This window comes from Hippichthys cyanospilos, chromosome 18 (genome assembly GCF_059441005.1).
Source record: "Hippichthys cyanospilos isolate Australia breed blue-spotted pipefish chromosome 18, RoL_Hcya_1.0, whole genome shotgun sequence".
Lineage (NCBI taxonomy): Eukaryota > Metazoa > Chordata > Actinopteri > Syngnathiformes > Syngnathidae > Hippichthys > Hippichthys cyanospilos.
Window position 1 is genome coordinate 11558537 of NC_142386.1, and position 23404 is coordinate 11581940.

Consider the following 23404-nt stretch of genomic DNA (forward strand, 5'->3'; position numbering starts at 1 on the left):
AGATTATTAATGAAGTCTGTTGTGAGATCTGATGCGTGTTCTGGGATTCATGCTCATCACGTGATTTTCCAGTAGGACTCAACTGTCCAAATCAAGTCGCAAGTCACCTCATGAACACTTCAAGATAGAAGATGAGGCAAGTCTGCTTTATATTTACTGCCAACTTCAGACACAAGGCAGCATGATGTGCTTGACACAACACATAAACGAATTTTAAAACAAAAGAGCTCAAAGGGTCACCTGAGACAATTCAAGTAAGTTACGGTACATTGTCACCATTCAACGCATTTACCAACAAAATATTTAAAGTAATTAAATAGCAAAGGACATATATAAAAAGTAGTTTTTTAAAAGTAGTGGTCCCCACTCTTTTGTGTCACGGACCAGTTGGGACACGCATATTCCTTTCACGGACCGGCGACCAAGGTGGTGACTTACTCAATATGGTAACTTACTAAAATGGACGACTTCGGAATATTGACTACCTCTTACAATGTGAATGTGAAAAAGGAATCTTTCAAGTTATAATCCTACATACAGTGGTCACATCATTCCTACTTACAAATGTGAATGATCAAATTAAAAGGATTAGATTGATTATTGCTTTGGTCGGGAAGCTGAACGACTCGGCTAAACTGCTTGCTAATGTTTACGTGGGCAGGCTGTGCAAACTCCGCTCCACTTTTGGTCAATTCCATTTCATCACTTGGGTGCTACTTGTGCAAATGATTCAACAGGTTTGTATCTTGCCTTGTTTTTTGACAGCATACCTGCACGACTGCTTCATTTTCTATTTTCTCACGACACTCATGAGACACAAGTGTTGGGAAGGAACTCTTGTCAAAAAAAGCTACATCTTCGAAAGATGGTGCCAATTCATCAGTTGATCGTTTAACTCTACTTTCATTTCAGTTCATTGATACTATTGTGTTCCGTTTACAGCTACTTCTTTCATCTACAGGCGATTCTGTTTACTTCACATTCCAAAAAGTTAGAAGAAAATCCTGGACTCTGATTGACTGGTCAATCGGCTGGTAGTTACATATTATCATGATTCTCAAACATATTATCACAGAGACTCACTAATACAGCTGTTGAGAAGGTACCAGTATTTGAAAGGATGGAATTGGTGGGGTTGGGGCTTATTGGGGCTTATTGTGTGGCCCAGTCCTGAAAGGGCCATGAACCAGTGGTTGGGGTGCCCTGTTCTGAAAGACCCTATTGGGAAGTGTTTTTGTTTAACTCCTAAACAACCTTCAAAAAAAAGATTGATTAAATCAGTTTACTGTTATTGGCCAATTGATATGACCTGTAAGGACGTACTGTGCGTATACCAACTCACATTTACTCATTTACTCCCAAATCAAAGTCCCGTCTCAGTGAAGTATTTTGAATTCTTTTTGGCCACTCCCAAGTAATCAAAACAGTGACTCCACTTGTGTCTTTTTAGACACAAGTGAGCGTAGAAGTCCCGCCTGGTCGGTCATCAATACGCAAGGAGCTGACCACTGGGTGATCATTAGCCAGTGACAGCAATAAAAGCGCATGCCCGTCGCTACCACGGGCGAAAGGTTCAACCATAAAGTAACTGGCTTGTTTGAGGAACGGCAGAAGCTTCACGCCCAGGTGGTAAACCAGGACATCAACGGCCTCATTGGTCCGCACATGTCATCGTCGCGGAGGGTTGGATGCCTGAGTAATAAAAGCGCATCCAGATAAGGAATCCACATCAGAGCCGACGCAGAACCCGGACCAGAAGCAAGCAGGCGAGCAACAACGAGGACAAGATCAGAGATTCCCCGTAGAAGAACGGAAACATCCAAAGTGTGATTATGTCGTCTTTTGGACTTGAGCTGGCGGGTGTATCGGTGGCGGTGCTGGGATGGGTTCTGAGCGTAGTGAGCTGCGCGTTGCCCATGTGGCGGGTGTCGGCATTTATTGGCGCTAATATTGTAACGGCGCAGGTGTACTGGGAAGGTCTGTGGATGAGCTGCGTTTTTCAGAGCACCGGCCAAATGCAATGCAAGGTCTACGACTCCATGCTGGCACTGCCCGCGGATCTCCAGGCGGCCCGTGCCCTTACCGTGGTCTCCATTATCCTGGGCGTTCTGGCCTTGCTCATCTCCTTAGTGGGTGCCAAGTGCACAAACTGCATCGAGGATGAGGGCGTCAAAGCCCGGGTGACCATCACGTCGGGCGCCGGCTTCATTGCGGCCGCGCTGGCCGAGCTCGTTCCCGTGTCCTGGTCGGCCAACACCATCGTGCTGGAGTTCTACAGCCCCGTGGTCCTGTCAGGACAAAAGATGGAGATCGGGGCGGCGCTGTACCTGGGTTGGGCCGCTGCGCTGCTGCTGCTGGTCGGCGGAGCCATCCTGTGCTGCAGCTGTCCCCCTCGCGAGGAGAAGACCGGCAGATACGGCGTGCCGCCGCTCAGTCGCGTGGCCTACTCGGCTGCCCCCGCCAGGTCCGTCGCTCAGAGCTCCTACAACAGGAAGGACTACGTGTGAGCGCTGGGACATCACACCCACTTGTTGTTTGACACACATTCTTGTCCGGACCGGCATTCGTGATGACATCCACTCGCGACTGCTTTTCAGCACAGAACCAGCCAGAAGAACCAAGAATATGATCCAAACAGTTGGCTGGAGGAGCCGGTGTGATGTTCCGGATCTGTCCGAAGATCCTTTTGGATTTATTCGAGCACTGTGGACCTTTGTAGCACGTGTGGACACACTTATGGCGGGTGCGCAACCCGTCCTTACTTGGTAGTTTCCATGGAGAAAAGAACCTTATCTCTGACCTGACGAAATGGAATCCGAGTGGTTGTAAAATGACGAATCAATAGACATCATTTTATGATTTTAAATTCACAATCAACTTTTTTTGCAAAATAATGATCAAAATGTCAAACATAAGCAAAATCATCTAGACATGGTCCACTTAAATGTTATTTTGTGCTCTTGTTTTTCTATACTTTAAGATTTTTATTAAACATGCTTCAAAAACATTTTTGTTGAATGAGATTTTAACACTCATTATCTAGGTATAGTTTACGATACATTTCCAATAATGCATCTTTTTGGAAATGCTTGGTCATCAAAACTTGGACATTTCACTGAACAGCTTCTACTGAGCTATTTATTGTCTGTGTTTTCAGGATGCAAATCACTTTCATTACCTCGTTTGTCTTCAAGTTACAATCTGCTCATGCCAAAAAGCCTTTGTAGTCCCACAATATTTGACATTTCTCTTCCATTTGTGTGAAAATGTCAATCATCTTGGAAGCGTGTACTCGATTTTGAAGCTGAATAAACAACATTTGTTTCCATAGTGGCTGAATGGACTTCCTCGCGCCGAAAGCGCAAAACCAAAGAGCGCCATCTCACTTATTCAAATGTCGGCCGACAAACAAACATAATTGCCAGTTGTTTTAGGTCATTTTAGTCCCATACGCTGCACTTGACACACATTGGTGCTATCTTGAAGACCATCTGCTCTTATCCACTGACCTTCGAAAAACAGGACACACAAATCCAATCAGCGTTAGTGTGTTTGCCTATTTTTGTGCTGTCTGCTGTTGTGTTGTTGTCTTTTAGGTAGCCCCTTTTCGTCACTGTTTAAACTCGGTCTCGACCTCCTTGTTGAGACAGTCTGGTCTCGATCGAGGGTTGGTCTTGGCAACAGTAGGCGCCTGGACAAGATTCCAGTTAAATCAAAGATCATTGAAAGAAGCGGAAATGTCATACTGTACAGTATATCAAAAACAGTCAATTTTTCAAAATGTCTTTTTCATTTGGAAAGCAATCTTTTCATGTGCATTCAAAAATGAGAAGACATCGGTGCTCAGATGTCAATTTTTTTATTCTAGGCGGAAGTACAAATTTGCCCAAACGAAGTTTGTATTTCGAAGCGTGTTTCGTGTTTCGAAGCGCAACCGGAGTTGATGAAGAAACTATTGCGGTGCTAGTGAGTTGCTGTCTGATTGGACAAGCCGAATCGACACCAAAAAAGGATGACGCTACCTGTGTGCGTGTGTGTGTGCATTGGGAGCAGGCTCATATTTACACTGGGAGTGGTTCTTCCAGTTTGTCCCTGAGCTTGGGGATTGTTTTCCCAACACAGATGCTGTTGAGAAAGCAACCAGCCATGGAGCGCCTAGCACATACGGAAGCTTCGCTTTTCTTTCTGATTTGAATCACACTTCTATCTCTTTCAAGTCCTCCTTCAACTTTATAGATTGCAGGATTGTCACAGAACATGACGCTTGCAGAAAGACTCAAAAACACCTAATGCTGTATCAACCGCGACATTTTTTTTAATAATCTTGCTCAATTGAAGGTTTACACTGTGTAATATCGTCAACATGCAACATTTAAGAAGTCAAATACCACGTTTCTCTCATTTTGCACTATTTTGGCTGATACTGACAAACTCAACAATGTTCTGATTGTTGTTTTTTGAATTGTTCTTATCCATAATGCCTACTCCCCTATTTTCTTCTATATATTTCATGATAACGCTCTTCTTTCCTCCTTTTGGATTCTTTGTGTAATCGGAGGGAGACGAGCATTTTGACCGTCACATTTTCATTTCCCTCGGAAAAATAATATATCATCTATCTGTCAGTCGGTGGATCCAGCTAAGCAATCGCTGTATCTGCTTGTTAATGTATCTGCGTGAAGTTACGGATGAAGAGCAGTTGTGTTTTTATGTCTCTCATTTATGGTTCCCTCTCAAGCAATTATTTGTTGTCCACAGTGAGCACTCTTCTCACCCACCCCCAACACACACAAAGCCACACACACAGGTGGTGCCCATCCCCCGTCTTCCCGCCCTGTGCACAGGTGCAACTGTGAGACAGGGGTGTGGTCGTCCGTTGCATAAAGTGCGTGTGTTTCCACGGCGCCGCCTCACAACCGCAACCCATCATCCATCTTCGCAAGGCTGAGCTTTCACCTAAGCTGACACTCCATCCTCGGAACAGCGACGAGTCGTCCCCTGGCGCCTGTCTCGGAGTGTCTCGGTGAGGTGCGACCATGTCGATGGGCATGGAGCTGGTGGGCATCTGCCTAGGCGTGCTGGGCTTCCTGATGTCCATCGTGACGTGCGCGCTGCCCATGTGGAAGGTGACGGCCTTCGTGGGCGCCAACATCATCACGGCGCAGACTATCTGGGAGGGCCTGTGGATGAATTGCGTGACGCAGAGCACGGGCCAGATGCAGTGCAAGGTCTACGACTCCATGCTGGCGCTGCCGCAGGATCTGCAGGCGGCGCGTGCCATGATGATTGTGGCCATCATCCTGGGCGTCCTGGGGGCGTTGGTGTCCATGGCCGGCGCCAAGTGCACCAACTGCATGGAGGACCAGGGGGCCAAGGCCAAGGTGATGATCGCTGCCGGTGTCCTTTTTATCTTGGCCGGGCTCCTAGTCCTCATCCCGGCCTGCTGGACCGCCCACGTGGTGGTGCAAAACTTCTACAATCCCATCCTAACCAACCCGCAGCGGCGAGAGCTGGGCGCCTCGCTTTACGTGGGCTGGGGCGGCGCTGCCCTGCTCCTTATTGGTGGCGCCATCCTGTGCAGCAACTGCCCTCCCAAAGAGCAGCGCTACAAGCCCCCCAGGATGGCCTACTCGGCGCCGCGCAGTAACGCCACAGGCTACGATCGGAAGGACTACGTGTAGAGCTGCATTTGTGCGACAACAACGCGGCTTCCTCACAAAGACATGACGGGAAGTTCAAAATTTCCTACTTGGCTTTAACCATGTCAAGCATGAAATCATTTGACGAAAAAATTCCAATTTTTTGAAAAATCATCCATGACTGGTCCGTTGGACAAAAAAATCATTTCAAGTTTTCCGTGTATGCCTTCCCTTTTGCATCAGGTATATTTACGATAGAAATGTTCTTGTAATTTTACGATCACATAGGATATGTTTGGCCTTTTTCGGCCTGAGCTCCATTATTTCTTTCTCTTGCGTGTCTGTGTGTGTGCCCGTGTGGATGTGTTTGTCTGTATGTGTAAGTGTGTGTTTGTTGATGTCAAGTTTCGCTGAAACTGGGTTTAAACCAGCCTCTCATTTTACACTTGCTTCTTCCACAGCACGGATTTACTTTTGTGTGTCTGTGTGTGCGCGCGCATGAGTGTGTGTGAGCCCACAGTGTGGCTTCTCACTAAGACTCCGACATGAAGTTAAAATCTTCCTGCTACGTTCATTTGGACGAGCGTGCACGTTGAATGTGCGTGTTGAGTGGTGTCGCATTTCACTGAAACTGTGTGTGCCTGTTCTCATTTTACATTTGCATTTGCTTCTTGTGTGCGTAATATTTGCTCGAAGCTGGAGCGAAACCGAATATGCTGTGCGATGGCGGCAGGTCTCTCGCTTGCAGTTTCACTGATTCACAGACTTGAATCCTGATATTTCACATGTCTTTATCACCATGATTGCTGGTTCTTAATCATAATAATATGGTTTGTAACTTATTGTAAGAACACAAGTGTCATGTAAATTGTGTTAGTTGTGACTTTTCTGTGAGTTTTAGTTGTGACTTTTTTTTTTTACTGTTAAGTGCTATTACAGGAAATAAGTTTAAAGAAATGAACATTTTCCCACATGTTGTATAAGGCTGTGATGACACATGTTTCCCCAGTGTCGTTCTTGACTTGTAAGATCAATAAAGCAGCTCAATAAAGCTTGTTCTTGTTGGTGTGTCCAAAAGAAAAGCGCGAATACGATACGATGTGACCTCCTCAAAAACAGGAAATATAGTTGCCATGTTGAAGCGGAAAATTGTTATTCCATTTAGCTTGATGGAATTGTGTGTTACACACAAACCCATTCACAGGTCCATGGTACAATGAAATGAAAACAAGATTACTTTAAAAAAAAAGATTATTTATAACTAAAATAAGAAAGAAACAAAAATAATGTCAGGCAGTTTTTTTTTAAAAATCACCCATTCCTCGTATACAAAATTTAAAGTTTCATTTTAAAATTGCACATCTGCATATACATAAACAATAGGGATAGGAATCTTTGGCTTTCTCACAGTTCGGTTCAATTCCAATTTTTGGGTATCCAATTCGATTCAGAATCAATTTTCGATTGGGAACGATTTTTGATTCAAAACGATTCGATAGCATAAAATAAGATGAAACAAAAATAAAGTGCATCTGTGGCACTAAAAAGGGTAGAACAAGAGATATTGTCATTTCACAGGACAGGATTTAATTACCAAATATATGAAAAACTGTTGCCCAAATGTAAAATATTAATATTTCTCTGTACATTTATAACAACCCAGATAGAAAAATAAACCTTTTCGTGTGAGCAGCTAAATATAGAGTATGCGCAGAGAATGAAAGTTGTGCGACTGCAACATATCAGGAGCATTATTAGTCACAATTGTAACATATTTAGTATAGACAGTATTTTCATTCATTTACGTGTATGTGAGTATTATTTGTGTGTATTAATTTGGAGTTTACATACACTGTTTTGTATTTTATTTTGTGTCATTTTATTGTGTGTTGTGGACATGCGAAGGTTTGTGTTATGTTGATAATGAACTATTTGCTTTCTGTTATGTATGATTATTTATTACTGTTAGCACATTTAATTCACATGCGGGAATAAAAGAGAAAAGTGCATTTTAGAGAGAGGAAAGTTGCGGAAACTGACTACTTGCCTGTCGTTGTTAATCTAATTAGTCGGAAGGTGGAAGTAATATTATATGGTAATAAGAATCATCAGCTATCATTGCTATTGTGATCATTGCTGGAGTGGATTTACACAAACAGTGACAGCGCTAACACATAACAAACAATCAAACATAATTATTAGTTTCCCAATTGGCATTTGCCTCTAAACTTAATAATCTCTGCTATTAAACAGCTAAATATGACTGTCTGTCCCACTGCACTGGAATCAGATGTCAAAGGACATATATTTGCCATTATACGCTTGATATTGAATGTCTAACAGGCCCGTCTGCTAATTGCACCATTGCAGTTGCATTGCACATACCTTTGTGGACAATTCACATTTGTCTGGGAAATTTGCATTATTATAGTAATTCATTGCTACTGTCACTCCACATTAACAATGGCTAGTTATTGTAATTTTTTTCACATGCAGCTGCATGAAACATAATGCTGCTTTGGATCTGTTGGCTGTGCGTAGATGAGCTTGTATAATTTGACAAACGAAGCGGCTGAATCAGGGGTGTCAAACATATAGCCCAGGGGGGCTGGCTCTGTCCCACAAACAGGTTTAAACGAGCCCACAAGATAATTTTGTGGTCCAAAAATGAGCTGAATTTTTTAATAAATGAAAAACTTGAAATGTTTTATGATTCATTGTGATGTTCATATTTATGATTAATGGTGATGTTCTACTTGCTTTATTTTGGACATGATTAAGTTTAATTTAAAGTTACATAGGTAAACGTATTCCATGATTTTATCAGGCCCTCTTGGGAATAGATTTTCCTGCTTGTAGCCTGCAAGCTTAAATAGGTTTGACACCATTGCTCTAAATGACGCAGTAGTTCTCAAAAGGTCTACTTTGAGGAAGATTTTTTTCTTCCCTATCATCAAGTTGTGGGCCATGTACATATACGTATTTACAGTGACATTTGCTAATATTTCTTGTTGGTTTTTGCTCAACGTCTTGTTAATGCAGTTTGAACCTTGGACTTAATTTGTCGTTTTTATTGCGCAAATTGGGGACACCAAACATTTCTGTATTTATTATATATATATATATATATATATATATATATATATATATATATATATATATATATATATATATATATATATATATATATATATATATATATATATATATATATATATATATATATATATATATATATATATATATATATATATACAGTGGGCCCCCGGGTTACGAACTTAATCCGTTCAGCGGGTACGCTCGTATCTCGAACTGCTCGTAAAACGGGCAATCCAAACCCATGTTAATTCGTGAATGCGTGCAACGCGCGCAAAAGCCCTAGGTAAAAACACCACGACTGTACACATATATTAAAATTGAGTGACATAATCTACTGCAAATTTGCATTAGATAATAAGTACAAAGGAAAAATGACTTTTACCTTTGGAATGACGTGACTTGAGCTGGGTGGAAGCGGAGGGGAGCAGAGACCATCGCTCAAAGTCAACACGGCGAAGTAGATATGCTATTGGTCTTACAGTGTCACAGTAACTCTTTCAGTCAGGGTGCTAATCACGGAGATACTAAAACATCATCCTCTTATTTCTTCCTTTACCGCTGCTAGTAATTTTGGAAGCTATGTCTAACAGATAAAGTTTGCAAAGTCTTCACAACATTCCTCCCTTCCGTTTTTCACTCATTTTCTCTCCTTCCTTCCATCCCAACCAGCTGTTCCATCAAGCTAGATAAAGGCGTTCGGCCAATAGCATATCGGCACTTCTGTGATTGACGTGTGACGCCGGCCAATAGCATCTCCGTGAGTGAGACCGGGTGACCTTAATCGACCAATATCATATTGGCATCTCCGTGACTGACTGATACTTATTCGCACTTTTTTTTAAACGGTTGGAATGTATTGACAATTAATTTAAAAAAAAACACATTTAAACCAATGACAATTCTTTGTCCTGCAATCTGCACATTTAGTTTCATGTCAGCTGTTTTTCCCTTTAGCTGTACAAACACTACACTTAAATGGTAATATATTTACACACCGTGACTGAGACAGTCACTGTGACGTTGTAAGACCAATAGCGTTCACGTAAGGTGTAAGGCGAAAGGTTTGTTCGTAAGTGGGGGACAAAAAGCCGGGGGCCGACTGTATATATATATATATATATATATATATATATATATATATATATATATATATATATATAATAAATGTTCCACGTCTGTTCAAATAGTCATGAAAATAAAGAAAAAGGGGTGATCCACCCCTAATAAAATTCCTGTGTGTTTGTTTAATCTCCTTTAAAAGGTAATGAATAAACAGTTAAGAAATATAAAGTACAATGAGGCACAATTAAGAAAAGACTCACTCTCAAGCTTTATCTCCAAAGTTCAATAAAAAGACAGAATTCTGGGCGTTGTCCTCACCACAACATACCGAGCCGCGCATGAGTCAACGAGAAAAAGGTGCTTCGTGACAATCCAGCCCAAGATTATATGGTTACATCTTATCAATAACAATTTCCCCTCGGAGAGTAGTGCACAAAGAAAGAAACTTGATGTGACGCAGTCTGCCTTGTTTCCTCCATTCAAGGCGAGTCCATCAGGTGGACGCGACCTGCCCCTCCTTGCTGGAACATCCTGCAAGCACAGCCAAAAGCCCTGGCCTATCCCAAACCTTCCATTACTCACCATTTTCAACAAAGCCTGTTTATAGACCTTTGGCAAAAATATCACTCTTTGGCCAACTTCCTCTAAGGCTGAGCTTCTCTGATAAAGCGTGACTATTCTTTTCTTAACCATGCTACCTGCACGTTTCTTGGCTAGAACTTGACACATGCTGGAACACAATGCTGGATTACACAAGTACCTGTATATGCTTTTCTCATAAGAGACAAAAAAAATCATTTTTTTCACTCTCCCACACACACCCGCCTTGCTTTTTCTTTGAGCAGTGTAGCCTGCGTGGCCCTCCTTGATTAATACACTGCGTTTGATCACATGAACATTAACCGCAAATGTAATTATTGTTTACTTTTAATCGAATAAAAATAAAACGAATATACGTCGGAATATAGGAGCAAAAAAAAGTATTAGTAAAATGAGTACATGTAAAATATACAAATAAAAGGAATACATATGATTGCCATCAGCACTAGTTTTTTTAACTGCCTCAGTGGTGCTCATGAGTCCATCACATGTTGTGAACATTGTGGTTCCGAAGGCTGAATGGCGTTGGAGCAAGCAGGCAAAGACTGGTAAAAGAGATGATGAGCCTGCTGCAAAGTCCAACAGCTGATAGAGAAGAATCAAGGAGGTTATCAGCCGTTTTCTTAACCTCTCTCCCCTGCAACTTGTGCAAAACACTAGGCTTTGCATGATTATTATCATGACGGTCATGATTACGACCTCTACCTACAGCAAGCTTATCTTCAGCACCATTTGTTTGCCAGCAAAAACAACTCAAGACATTGCGAACAACAACAGTCACGTGCAACGTGTCATCCTTCATATTTTTTGTATTTTTGCCTTCTATAAAATGAAAAACTTTGCCGTTTTTAGTTTTTGACAGTTGCGTCGACTACACACAGCACACACAACAGCTGAATAGAACTTTTGATTCAGGCCAGTATCAGGGTTTGACATTTGCATTTATTCAAATGTTTGAGCTGTAGGAGTTCCTTGAGGTGGACTGTAAAGTATCTTTTTCTAACAAGCTGTAGTCCGTCTGAAGGTACATTGATGTTGAATTCTTTCAAATGTTATCTTTCAAGTATAAATGTGCTCTAAATGAAATTCTCTGTCACGCAAAAAAAAGTCACACCAAAGCATTTACTGGATTTGTTTAAAACAATTAACACTTTACATTGCAGGCGAAAGGGCTCATAGCTCATTTACAAGTGGTCCAACATATCTCTGCTTGGATCACGCCCTGCACATGCCCAGTGTTTAACCGTGAGATCTCCTGGGCCTGCACAAGTTCTAGCAGCGCCATGGTGACAGCGCGTGTCATCCAAGCAGAATGGTCTCCCGTAGCAACTAATGTTTGCATCCTCCAAGGCAGGAAAACAAGAGCAGTTACTTTCATCGCACAATCATGTCACAATAGCAAACGGAAAACAAGGTCCATCACTTATTGAAAAAGCCCTGATACTTTTCTTTTACTGTATGTGTAATTACCCACAATACAGAATGAGAGCAGTATTACCCTCTGGCGCCACCTAGAAGTTTGTAGAAGCAACAGCTGAGCAATGTCAATTTCAATTTGTCATTGACACAAAGATAAACTTAGAAAAACGTTGTTTTGGCATTTAATAGAGACGTTTGCCTCTCATTCCAGTCGATTTTATCAGTTGGTGTTTGCTTCAGGCTGCCGGGCTGCTGACAATGAAATGACCTGAGAGAAAATCCACAATGATGCTACAAAAAACAGAGTGGAAAAAGACTCTGCTGAAGATGATTTATTACTCAATTCAATTCGTATTTTTGTTTAACATTAACTCTAAAATGTAAACTATCATGTGGGTATATTATATGTGTGTGTCAGTTTCATGTAATATGATCAATAACAGTTAAAAAAATAACAGATGACATTTATTTTTATAATGATGGTATGATGGACGACGGGTTAGCCTAATCGAATCTTGTTCAAATTTTGGATCTGGCCTTTCTGTTTGGGGTCTGCATGTTCTCTGCATGCTTCCACCTATCGGTTTTATGCTTGATTTCCTCCCGAAGTTTAAATACGAGCAAACGAGACTCGAAATTATCCATTAGTGTGTATGTGTGTGTGTGTGTGTGTCTTTGTGCATGTGTGTGAACAGTCATCTGAATGTTTAACGCTACATGAAGTAAATCAACTGTACTGTATTGTTCTCTGTGAAGTGGGTCTGTCCCAACGACAAACCTATTTACCTATATTACATCTTGCTTTGTCCCTGAGGCCTGGGAGACATGTTCATGTTAATAAAAGGTGACTATTCTATATTAAAATTGACCTCATAACAGTAAACATCACTCTCATTGCCTCAGATGGCAGCTTACAATCACATGTAAAGATAGAGAAGTCCTACAATCCTGATTTGCACATGTCGCACATGAGATGGAAGTGCCTCAGTGCATCTTTTAGTTTTCTAAATCAGCAATTCGAGTGAACGGTAGCTCTCAAGATTCAACAAAAAATAGCCGAACATACAGCAATTCAAAGTAAGTTTTTTTAGGCAGCTAACGGGCGTATGACAAAATAACCTAAAATAGCTGAACCTTTATAAATAAAGAAACGCATATGAATGCGTATGAATTGGTAAATGTCTTTGTAAAACACTTTGAGCACCATATAGTGTAGATAAAAGCGCTATATAGTGCACTCTCCATTTACCATGCGTATGATTTTGCATGAATGTTCAACAAAATATTTTTATTAGTGAATGTCAGCATAGATATAATGAGTAAATGATATTCTAAAAGCAAGAAAACATGGCTTTTTGCCTGTAAATTTACATGTATGAATATGAAATTTAGCCATGATAATAATGAGACCAATTATATGTATATGAAAACTTTTCTGTACATTATACTCCAGGAGACCAAATAAAACATTCTTCCAATACAAACAAAAGTCACTCGTAACATTTTCAGTAATAAAAGAGCAGAGGTTTTTCCAGAAAATTTTCACAAATGGGCAATGCCAAAATAAATGCACAACAGTTTCTGGGCATTCAGAACAGAAACTACAAGTAACATGTCTGTCTCACTGCTGGTTTAACTGCGCTTCTTCCGGCTTTTGCGTGTGACGCAATGACGTACGGCCCGTTTTTTCTCTGGGTCCGCCCCTTTTGTGCATGAGTCTTCAAGCTAGCTTGGGTAATCATTGCAATTAGCGACGTGTGGCCCAGTTGAGGCCGAGTCCAAGGTTTTGAGGGAAGCCCCATCGCTACCATGAACGCTTTGTGTCGTCTGGTCCACAGGACGCAATGTCCACTTCTGCTTCCGAGTGGAGGTGTACGTCGGACGTCGTGTCGAGTGCCGGCCGGACGGAGGAACGCCAGCTCGGCCTGCGCCAGGTAACTTGCATTACAAACCGTCATCTGCTCTGGAGCCATTGAGCTAGTTAGCTGATTAGCTGCTAACCTTACCCTAGCCAGAAAACATCCTACTGATTGCGTGTGAAGGTAGTTGTCATGTTATTTCGTCGTTACAAGCAAGAGATGACTTCCCTCATAGGATCCGCCCAAACATCTTGTCATACAGAACCTTCCATCCACCCCATCTCCATCCATCTGTCCAACAGGTGGACCTTCTGTCACCTTGTGGAAGAGCATTCATTGTCGTGCTTGTTAATGTACGCTGCCTATATAGATTGTTTGTATTGCAGAAGACGAAATTCTCAGACCAGTTTCAGGAGACCGACACAACATTGAGGATGACCTCTGGCTTTTGAGAATGGGCAGATGAGAGTGATGATCTCCCAGAGGCTTCTTGATGGAGTTGTTGACGTGTGGCAACAATATAACAGAGGTCTTTATAACATATTGTCTGGTCGCAGCACGGTTAACCTGACATACGACGTGTTTGACGGCAAGGGAGACAGCGGCTCGCCACTGGTGTTCCTGCATGGCTTGTTTGGGAGCAAATCCAACTTCCATTCCATCGCCAAGTCGCTGGTGCAGCGGACAGGTCGCAAGGTAAACGTGGAGACGCATGTGTGCTTGTTTGGAAACTGTGGCTTTGCCTTGCTATGATGAAAACATGCGTCTATGCTGCATATGACTCAAATTTAAAAGGAATCTGCTCACACATGAAATCATGTTTGATGTCTTGAACGTTTTGAGACATATAAGCATATGAGATACCTGGGAAAAAAAAGTAACATCTTGACTTGGTTGCCAGCACATCCATTTTTTCCCTGATCCATAGCTTATTTGCATTTTAGGAGAAAAAAAATGCAAATCACAGCAAGGCATTAGTTTTGACCATATTTGATGTTGGTGGGTCCTTCTATAAAAAGTTGGTTTTGTTGACAACACACACGCACATGGTTGTGACATAATTTTCAGCTCCACATGAAGGCCTTATTGTCGTGAGGCAGCGTCGATGAAATCCCATTAAAATTAATGAGTTCACGTAACCCAAAAAGCACATTTTCATCAAAAGTTTCTTTTGTGTGTTGCTCATTGTTCAGTTCAGTTATTTTCTTCTTTTTTTTTGTTTTACCAATAATATTACCTTTACCTTTTTTTCTGAAGCTGTATCTGTGTTGAGCAGCTGATGAAATTTGATGCTGGGGAACAAGGAAAAAGTATTCCCATCTCCATTTACGGTTCAGCTCATTCAATCCCAGAGGCGTATTTTTACTTATCTTTTAAGAATCTTAGACATTCATTCCCAAAGTACTTTGCCTCTGTGTTCGCGCTGAGCGTCCTCACCATCCATTTGTCCAGTCAGGTGCTGACCGTTGACGCCCGTAACCATGGTAACAGCCTCCACCACCCTCTGCTGACGTACGAGGCCATGAGCGGCGACCTGTTGCACCTTCTGGCTCAGTTGCACATCGATAAGTGCGTCCTAATTGGACACAGCATGGGCGGCAAGACGGCCATGACCGCCGCCCTCATGCAGGTGGGAACGAACGCACGCGGACGTCCATCTCGGCTGTCCCTATGGTGGATTTAAAGGAATCATTTTGCAGCCGCCGCTGGTGGAGCGGCTTGTGGTGGTGGATGTCAGCCCGAGTCAGAGCAGCGGCACAAGCGACTTCAGCTTTTACATCGACGCCATGCGCAACGTGGAAATCTCCGGCGAGCTGCCGCGCTCAACGGCCAGGCGCATGGCCGAAGACCAGCTGCGACGAAGCGTCAAGGTCAGCATTCGGTGTTCCATTTGGAAAACTGTATTTACTATAAAAGTCATCAATTTACATGAAGTCTTCATTGAACTTTTGAGCTGTGCTAATGACCCAGTGAGCTACCTTCATTTTTTGTTTCAAATTTTATCCTGTGCTCATACAAAGACAATATGAACGGAAGACACAAACGTCTACGAGCCACTTTTTATTAAGTAAACAAAACAGAGTGCTTTGAAATTTGTGCATCTTTAAGCCCCCTAAAAAATGCGATCGTCGAATAAAACACCAAAGTTTTTACCCGCGAATGTCCTTGCCCTAATTCAGATGTTTATCTCAAACAATGATGTAAGATTAAAACAAAAAAACCTTGGACATTTTGCAGATCTGTGATGTTCAGGAAACATGCTGTACGATATGTCAAGATAAAACGAGAGCTTTTAAATGAAACATTTTTACACCATCTCACTCCAAAAATCTCCTTAACCACTAATTAAGCACGGGATGATTCACAAATACCAAGAGACGACAAAAACTTTTACGAGATTGGCTTCACAAAAACAAGAGGAGACAACATTTTGTATACATTTGTAATATAAAGTAAACCTCAATAGAAGTTTTCCAGTTTTCAAAGACATCAAGAAAATGAACCCTATCTTACAAAATCAAAGAGGAGAATCACTTTTGTTACAAGCTCATTTTTCAGCGACAGCTCAGTTCGTTCAACAAAATGCATGCAGCTCGTGTTGGCTTTGGTGGTAGCAGTGTTTTCTTTTTTTGGGGGGGGCAGTGTTTACAAACCAATATTTTACCATTTATCTCTTCTACTGAAAAATTTAAAAAATCACAGCTGATTTGAAAGGATGTAGTACCTCCTGCATTTCTCTCGTAAGGTTGCTTCTCTATTGAGTGTTTTGGTATTTGGATAAAAATAAAATATTTACTTTTTGGGGTGTGTTTGGTGATAAATAACAAACACAGGCCAAATAACACATTTCAACTTATGCTCAACAATGATTATTAGCCAGTGCAACTGTGTCGGGACGTCAGCATTAAATTGGGAAGTCATTTTTTATCTATTAAAGTGCCTCTGAATGGTAATCAACTGATCTCAGAGGGCACCTGAGCGCTGCTAGCTTGCAGCTAATTTATGCTAGATCCTGCGTTAAATGTTCTTAACGGGTACAATAAAATTTCAGCGGAACTAAGTCTATATTTTCCCTGAATTGGCAATTAAATGTGTTTTCAGAACTACGCTGTCTTGTTTTATATTTTGGGCCGTATGCTAAGATTTATTTTGAAGCCTTCTCACCACATTTGGTGGCGTGTTTTACTGCCATGCTGGGCACATTCTCCTGTGTATTCCATTGTGAACAACAGGCCCCCCAACAAATAATGAAAATCTTGCCCTGTGCAGGATGAAAAATCTTGCAAGGTACGTAATCTCGTCCCATCCCAACTAATAAGTGATATCAATACTTGGAAACAAATAAATACATACCAGTCTATCGCATTTCCTGAAATGGGATTATGAGCCAACGTTTTAGTCCGCCAACTCCAATGGTGCAACACCACTGAAAATTCATATTCCTTGCTTCGATGACTAGAATTAATGGATACGCGGACGTGCTTGCATACCCTAATCAGACTCTGAAAAGATGAGAGCCGCCTTTTGACGGCGACTTTTGCCTTTCAGGAGCGCTCAGTGCGCCAGTTCCTGCTCACCAATTTGGTGGAGCTTAACGGCAGTTACGTCTGGAGGATCAACCTGGACGCCATCTCTGCTCATCTCCACGACATCATGAGCTTCCCTCAATTTAGCTCCGCCTATCGCGGCCCCACACTCTTCCTGGGCGGATCCACTTCTGCCTACATCAGGTGCGGCGCATCGTCCACCCGGCTTGGCCGGCATGCTCACTTTCCATCTCCGCCATTCTCTGTCCAGGGCCCTTTTCCACCAGCTCTATTTGTTTGTCTCGAATTTTGTTATCTCACCCTCTCTTGCCTTATCGCTCTCTTCCTGTCTGAGTTTTGTATGTCTGTCCGTTTACGTCTCATTAATGCTCTGTTCTTCTATTTTTCTATTATTAGCTTTCTATCTATCTGTACCTCTTTATTTCTCTGTAGGTTTTTTCGATCTCTACCTTTCTTTGGACCTTGTGTCCACCTTGCATTTTTTCATCTTTTCGGCTCTCATTACTCTTCTTGCGCTACCAATCTATCTCTTTCTCCCTTTATCTTTAGCTCCTTTTCCCGCTGTTGATCTTTCTTGTTTCTGCCACCCTTCCATTCGTTGTCTGCCTCTCCATTTACAGTGTTTTGCAAAGGTATTAGCCCTTAGTTGAACTTTGGACTTTTCAGGGAAAAAAGGAAAGATCTGTAAACTGCAGTTCACAAACACTACATCTAGGACTGCACAAATAATCGAATTTTAACCGTGATCAAAATATTGGCTGCCATTATTAATTCATTTTTGGTGATTTTAACATTTAAGAAGCAGGCTACACTACACTTCAAATCAGGCACTTTGTCATCTTACCACCAGGAGGCAATGTTTCCCATGTGTTTGCATGACAAAAGTCTCTGCTTTTCTCACCCTAATACATTATTTACCAATGTGAAATGACGTTGAGTTTCTCAACTGATTTCTAATATATACAGTGCTGGCTATTAATTGACTCATTTTGAAAAATCCAATTGGCAAAAAATTGGAATAAATTCAATTTGAAATGACAGAAAATGACGTTCTGACTGCTAATTAGTTAAAATTGGCTAAAAATAAATCATGTGCTTGGTTATAAGTAGGCTTCATTTTTTATCATTGGTTTGCACTCAGCAAGTTAGCTGGGTTACCCTGTATGATAATTTTTTTAATTATTTACTTAATTAATTTTAATGTATTATTTGTAACTATCAAGCCGGAAAGACTTCTTTATATACTGCTTGTTTAAGAAAAATGGCAGTAAATAGACATGTTTGACCAAACATGATGAATAATCGTGATTTCAATATTGACCAAAATACTGCCATTGTTTTGGCTGTAATCGTGCAGCCCAAACTACATTTTATATTTTCCTGAGCTGAGCATTTTTGAAAAGTAGACTATGCAAAACCTTTCAGGCTGTAGATATGACAAATTGATCGAGACATACCCCAAAATGCTTGCAGTTGTAATAATCACAGCAGATAGATGCTGATCCTTCAAATGGTTAGCTTAGGAGTTTGGATAACTAAGTATCCTTTACTTTTTGATTTATACGTTAATTAGCGTGATTTTGTGCGTGCAACCAAGCAGCTCAGAAGACTTCCCGGAGATCAAGAGGCTGTTTCCTTGCGCTGACATCCAGTACATCCCAGATGCCGGCCACTGGATCCATGCTGACAAGCCGTTGGACTTCATCAGTTCCGTCGTCGCCTTTCTGCGATCCTAGACTACTTACCCAGCTGCCACAAGGTGAGAAGGTCACGGGCTATCAACCGCTGTATGCTACGGAACATACACAACGCTGCAACACATTCGAGCAGCGCATCAAGATATTTTTTTCGTGTTTGTGACGTTACAACAACGAACATTAGCCGGCTGAAGTGCTCTACATGAGGTGAACGTCAGCCTCAACTCTTCCTCCTCCTGTTGGTGATGAGGATGCTGCGGAGGGCTCAGTGCTGCCAGGGGTGCGGTGGCACATTGTGCTACTACACCATACTCAAGGAGCGCAACTCCTGATCGGGACTTACCTATAGAGTCAGAACCTATTTAAAAAAAAAAAAAAAAACACCCCATCTGCAACATAGCAAGGGTGCGAACGATTTAGTACTGCCGCTATATCTGAATATCTGTGACAGTTTATGTGCTTCACATACGAGTATAATACTCCTTTCCTTGGTACATGAGGGTCTACCTTAGGGTTGTCACTATTAAATATTTTTAGAAAAGATTCTGTTATTTATTCTGTCTATTAATCAAATAATCTGATGAAATTTTACTGTGCATCAAAGTGTATTAAAAATGAGTCCTCCAATTATTGTCTTTGCTAATGTGTAGTGATTTAAAAACAACCGTAAATTCCGGACTTCAAAACACACCTGATTAATAAGAATATATTAATATATTATAATTCTTATAATTTTAAAAAGAATCCATTTGTACATTTATTCGCCGTTTCATTTTAAGTGGAGAATCTCCATGTTGTTAAATGTTATATTTACAAAGAAAGACCTCACACTAATGACATTTTAAAACTTCTATTTACCTTTTTAACACACTTAACACTTTTTTTTTTTTTAAATCTCTGCCCAAGTGCCAAATGCTGCTTAGTGTAATTGCTCATCTGCAGCACCAAGTGGTGCTGTGGCTCTTATTGTAACTACTGTAGTTACACAGCATCCAGGCAAATTTGATGACAAGCTTAAACCCTCCGCACTACAGAGATTGCTTTTGATCTTACCTCTTTCCTTTGCTCATTAAACTCAACTAAAGATGCAAAATGTATCCATATTTTTTTTAAATTCCATAAAAAAAATTAAACAAACACATACTATGTTTTTTATGACCATAAAGGCACACTATGTTAAAGGCGCGGTCTCAGCTATGGGAGTTGTTTCTGTATTTAATGGAAACATGCGTCACACCGTATTATTGTGCACTAGTTTAAAACATACGGTAGCATGCATGCACGCTAGTTTATGGTTTTGCACATGCCGACATGGTACACCACGATTTCCCAAATTTAACCCTTTACTGGTCACAGCGGCCGCTTTCGGCCCATAGTCTAAACCAGTGGTTCTCAAATGGGGGTACGGATTCCCCTGGGGGTACTTGAAGGAACTCCAGGGGGTTACTTGAGAGTTAAAATCAAACAAACATGCATGAAAAAAATTCTTTAAAAATATTTATTGAATTAAATGTTTCAGGAAAACAAATTTTATGTTCTGTAGGTTATTCAATATCATTATTTTAAAAATCTAGATTCTTCCCCCGTACTCGAACGGTTCGACCCAACTAGTTACATCTTATTACCTATCAAGTTAATGATTTATTTTTGGGAAGAGATTTCTACTATGATCCCAAAAGAGGACACTTTAGGTTGAATATTTTTCTGTGGACATGTATTCATTTATAATTGAGAACCACTGGTCTAAAATCTTGCCCAGTTAAGGCCATTTTTTGCCTATTTTAGACTATCGGATGAAATTGGCCACTGTGCCCAGTAAAGGCATAAGACACAAACTTTTTTGGTAGTACAAAAATCCAGGCCAAAAACATGGGTGCCATCCTATAAAACGTAACTTAAAAAAATTGGTTTTTACTTTTGTCAACGACATTCGCAGATTTTATCTGTCAGCGACATAAACCGAGTTTTGAAGCACTTTTTTTTTTTTTTACATATCTGACATGTTTTACGGTAAATATATTATGGTGCTAGCACAAGCTAGAGGACGAAAGTAAGCTGGCTGTTAGCAGCCAGTGCCTGTCGCAGCTAACATCAGCTCGTATTAGCTGAGGTTGTTACCGCGTTACTTTCATTAAAAGAAGCAAGCAGACTGAACCAATGGCCGAAGTCTATCCTTGTTCACACAGGAACATTACACTAGCTTTGAAGAAGAAAGTGATGCGCACCCATCCCCCTTTAACATCCACATGCCGTCCTCAGTCACGTCTGCCTTTCCTCTTTATGAACAGTGTTTCGGCAGGAGACGCTGCCAATAAGCAAGTCATAGTGCTCATCAGTCACACCACAACGTTTACAGATTTTGGAATTGGCCACATTATAAGATGTCCATTTTGGATCAAATTTAAGTGTGTCTTATGTTCATGAAAATGTGGTAAATTGCTTCACGTCATAAGCTCCAGGGTTCAAAACAGGGAACGGTTGTGGCTTATTGTCCGGAATTTACGGTAAATTGGAATCAAGGAATCGACATGAGAGAAAGTTAAGTCGTTCCTGCCAAGCTTTTTGGAACCTTATCTACTTGAAGCTAAAAAACAAATGTATTCCTGTGATGTTTTTACCGTTTAATGATTGTGTACTAGTATCCGCTGCCACTTGCTTACAAGTACCAACTGATAGAATTTTCCAAACTAAGACGTGTTGTCGTCACATAGGGCTGCACACTTAATGAAAGTCTAATTGTGATCGCGGTATTGGCTGCCACAATTAATGAAGCTAATTCTCTGCAAATTTACCATTTAAAAAGTTGGCTACGCGACATGTCAAATCAAGCACTTTGTCATCCTACCACTAGAGGGCAATGTTTCCCAATTGCCTCAGCTTTTCTCACCCTTAAATATTATTTACCAGTGTGAGATGTTGTCGACAATCCGAATAAATTTGGTTTGAAATAACCGAAAATGACTGCTAATTTGACTGCAACTTGATTAAAATGTTCTCAAAAGTAAACAATGTGCTTTGTTTTAAGTAGTATCATTTTTTTGAGTGGTTTGCACTCAGCAAATAAGTTAGCTGTGTTGCCCTATGTGCCATTTGTTTTAATTATTTACTTTATAAATTTAGTTTATTGATATTATTATTTAAAAGTTATTATTTGTAACTATCAAGGCTTCAAGCCTTGTTTATATACTGCTTGTTTAAGACATGTTTGACCAAACATGATTAATAATCGCGATCTCAATATCGACCAAAATAATCGTGATTAATATTTGTGCAGCCCTATCGTCACGGCAACTCTCCAGTGCCTCATTTTGATGGACAGCTGGCTCAAGTCAGTCGAAACAGCGTCCGCAAGGGAGCATGCTCCCATTTCTACTTTCAAATCAGTCATGATAGAAAACTCAACAGGCGTCCATTACTCTTTTGTTCTTGCGCATGCCTACGTTCCTGATGTAGCTATACATATTTATATATTGTGAATGTAAAAAAAAAATGTATTCTGTCTATATCGCAATAATGTGGTGAAGGTGGAGTCGCAGTGAATGCGGCGGCTTATATTGTTTATTTACAATCAGACGAACAACCAAAGCAAACAATCACATCAAATCCATAAATAGATATCATGTAAGATGCACTCAAATAACTGTTGTCCTTATCTTGGTATTTATTATTGTTGAACCGCTGCTTATGATCCATCCCCATGTAATAAAATCAAGTTGGTACGCATGTTGGCAGTCTTTTTGCGGGTCAGTCGAGCGAGACCACCTGGAATCCGTCATCCTCCCGACGCTGGGGCGCCTCCATCGAGGGTCGCCCCCCGTTGCCCCTCTTCCACTTGTCTCTCCAGGTGGGTTGGGCGGGCGAGGCGGGCGACAGCTGAGGACGGCCGAAGAAATTGTGGGTGGGACTGTGCGTGGGCGAGTCCGGCGACGCGGGCGAGGCCGGGCCGGGCGCCACCGGGAAGTTGGCGGGACGCTGCAAGGGTGCCTTGTTCCTCCGCAGGATGCCCATGCGGGATGTTTTCTTCTGGCTCTGCTCCACCTGTTGCTGCAGCAGCAGCTGCTGATGCAAAAGCAGCTGCATGTCCTCCTGAACAAACGACAAGCGCAATGGCAGAGCTAAATAGACCCAGCTTCAAGGCTTGCCAGGACACAAACTCATCAGATGGATTGAACGTGTCGGGTGGAACTTGTAATTGCACATCTACGGCACCAGGCGGTGCTGTGGGGCTCAGTCTGAGCAGGGATCAAAACTTAAATTGTGCTTGTGTTAATGTCATGATAAAACAATGCACATTACATAACAATAGAGCGCTGGCACCATGTCCTTACATAAATATGCAAATTAGTAACATTAGATCATCAAAGCATGAGTCACCAATAAAAAAGCCTCTTCAAACAATGGGAACTGGAGAGGCTGGTAAATCGAAAACTAAATATTTTTATTTTCACAATGTTTTTTTTATGATATTCTGGTAATTTTCT

The 23404-nt window shown here is 41.3% G+C and overlaps 4 protein-coding genes across 7 annotated transcripts in view; 3 read left to right on the forward strand and 1 right to left on the reverse strand.

The window, feature by feature from the left end:
- Nucleotides 1-22646, forward strand: abhd11 (abhydrolase domain containing 11). Of its 4 annotated transcripts, none has more exons than XM_088440970.1 (7): nt 1-136; nt 13658-13753; nt 14236-14374; nt 15135-15308; nt 15379-15549; nt 17228-17409; nt 18827-22646. In XM_088440970.1, exons 1-7 carry the CDS (start codon nt 132-134, stop codon nt 18960-18962), a joined length of 903 nt encoding a protein of 300 aa, XP_088297096.1. In that variant the 5' UTR covers nt 1-131; the 3' UTR covers nt 18963-22646. The 4 variants fall into 4 exon arrangements, with proteins under 4 accessions (XP_088297096.1, XP_088297097.1, XP_088297094.1 ...); XM_088440971.1 differs by lacking the exon at nt 1-136 and adding an exon at nt 13538-13553 and having other exon boundaries at nt 15131-15308; XM_088440968.1 differs by lacking the exon at nt 1-136 and having other exon boundaries at nt 13563-13753; nt 18827-18985; nt 19108-22646.
- On the forward strand, nt 1571-3330 carry cldn3d (claudin 3d). Its single transcript, XM_088441728.1, has one exon. It carries the CDS (start codon nt 1833-1835, stop codon nt 2505-2507), a length of 675 nt encoding a protein of 224 aa, XP_088297854.1. The 5' UTR covers nt 1571-1832; the 3' UTR covers nt 2508-3330.
- Nucleotides 4889-6690, forward strand: LOC148408973 (claudin-3-like). Its single transcript, XM_088441730.1, has one exon. It carries the CDS (start codon nt 5037-5039, stop codon nt 5679-5681), a length of 645 nt encoding a protein of 214 aa, XP_088297856.1. The 5' UTR covers nt 4889-5036; the 3' UTR covers nt 5682-6690.
- bicdl2l (bicaudal-D-related protein 2-like) overlaps nt 22464-23404 on the reverse strand; it is a 6505-nt gene continuing 5564 nt past the window's right edge. Inside the window, exon 6 of the mRNA XM_088440966.1 lies at nt 22464-23009. Within this exon, the coding sequence (XP_088297092.1) occupies nt 22668-23009 (342 nt within the window). The 3' untranslated portion in view covers nt 22464-22667. The remainder of the gene's footprint in view (nt 23010-23404) is intronic.

What these genes read in the sequence shown, in the direction of transcription:
- cldn3d (XM_088441728.1), top strand. Translation starts at nt 1,833, where the DNA reads ATGTCGTCTTTTGGACTTGAGCTGGCGGGTGTATCGGTGGCGGTGCTG.
- LOC148408973 (XM_088441730.1), top strand. Translation starts at nt 5,037, where the DNA reads ATGTCGATGGGCATGGAGCTGGTGGGCATCTGCCTAGGCGTGCTGGGC.
- abhd11 (XM_088440967.1), top strand. Translation starts at nt 13,629, where the DNA reads ATGAACGCTTTGTGTCGTCTGGTCCACAGGACGCAATGTCCACTTCTG. An exon ending in TGCAGCGGACAGGTCGCAAG is followed by an intron (nt 14,375 to 15,134) that starts GTAAACGTGGAG and finishes TTGTCCAGTCAG; the next exon opens with GTGCTGACCGTTGACGCCCG. An exon ending in TCCACTTCTGCCTACATCAG is followed by an intron (nt 17,410 to 18,826) that starts GTGCGGCGCATC and finishes GCAACCAAGCAG; the next exon opens with CTCAGAAGACTTCCCGGAGA.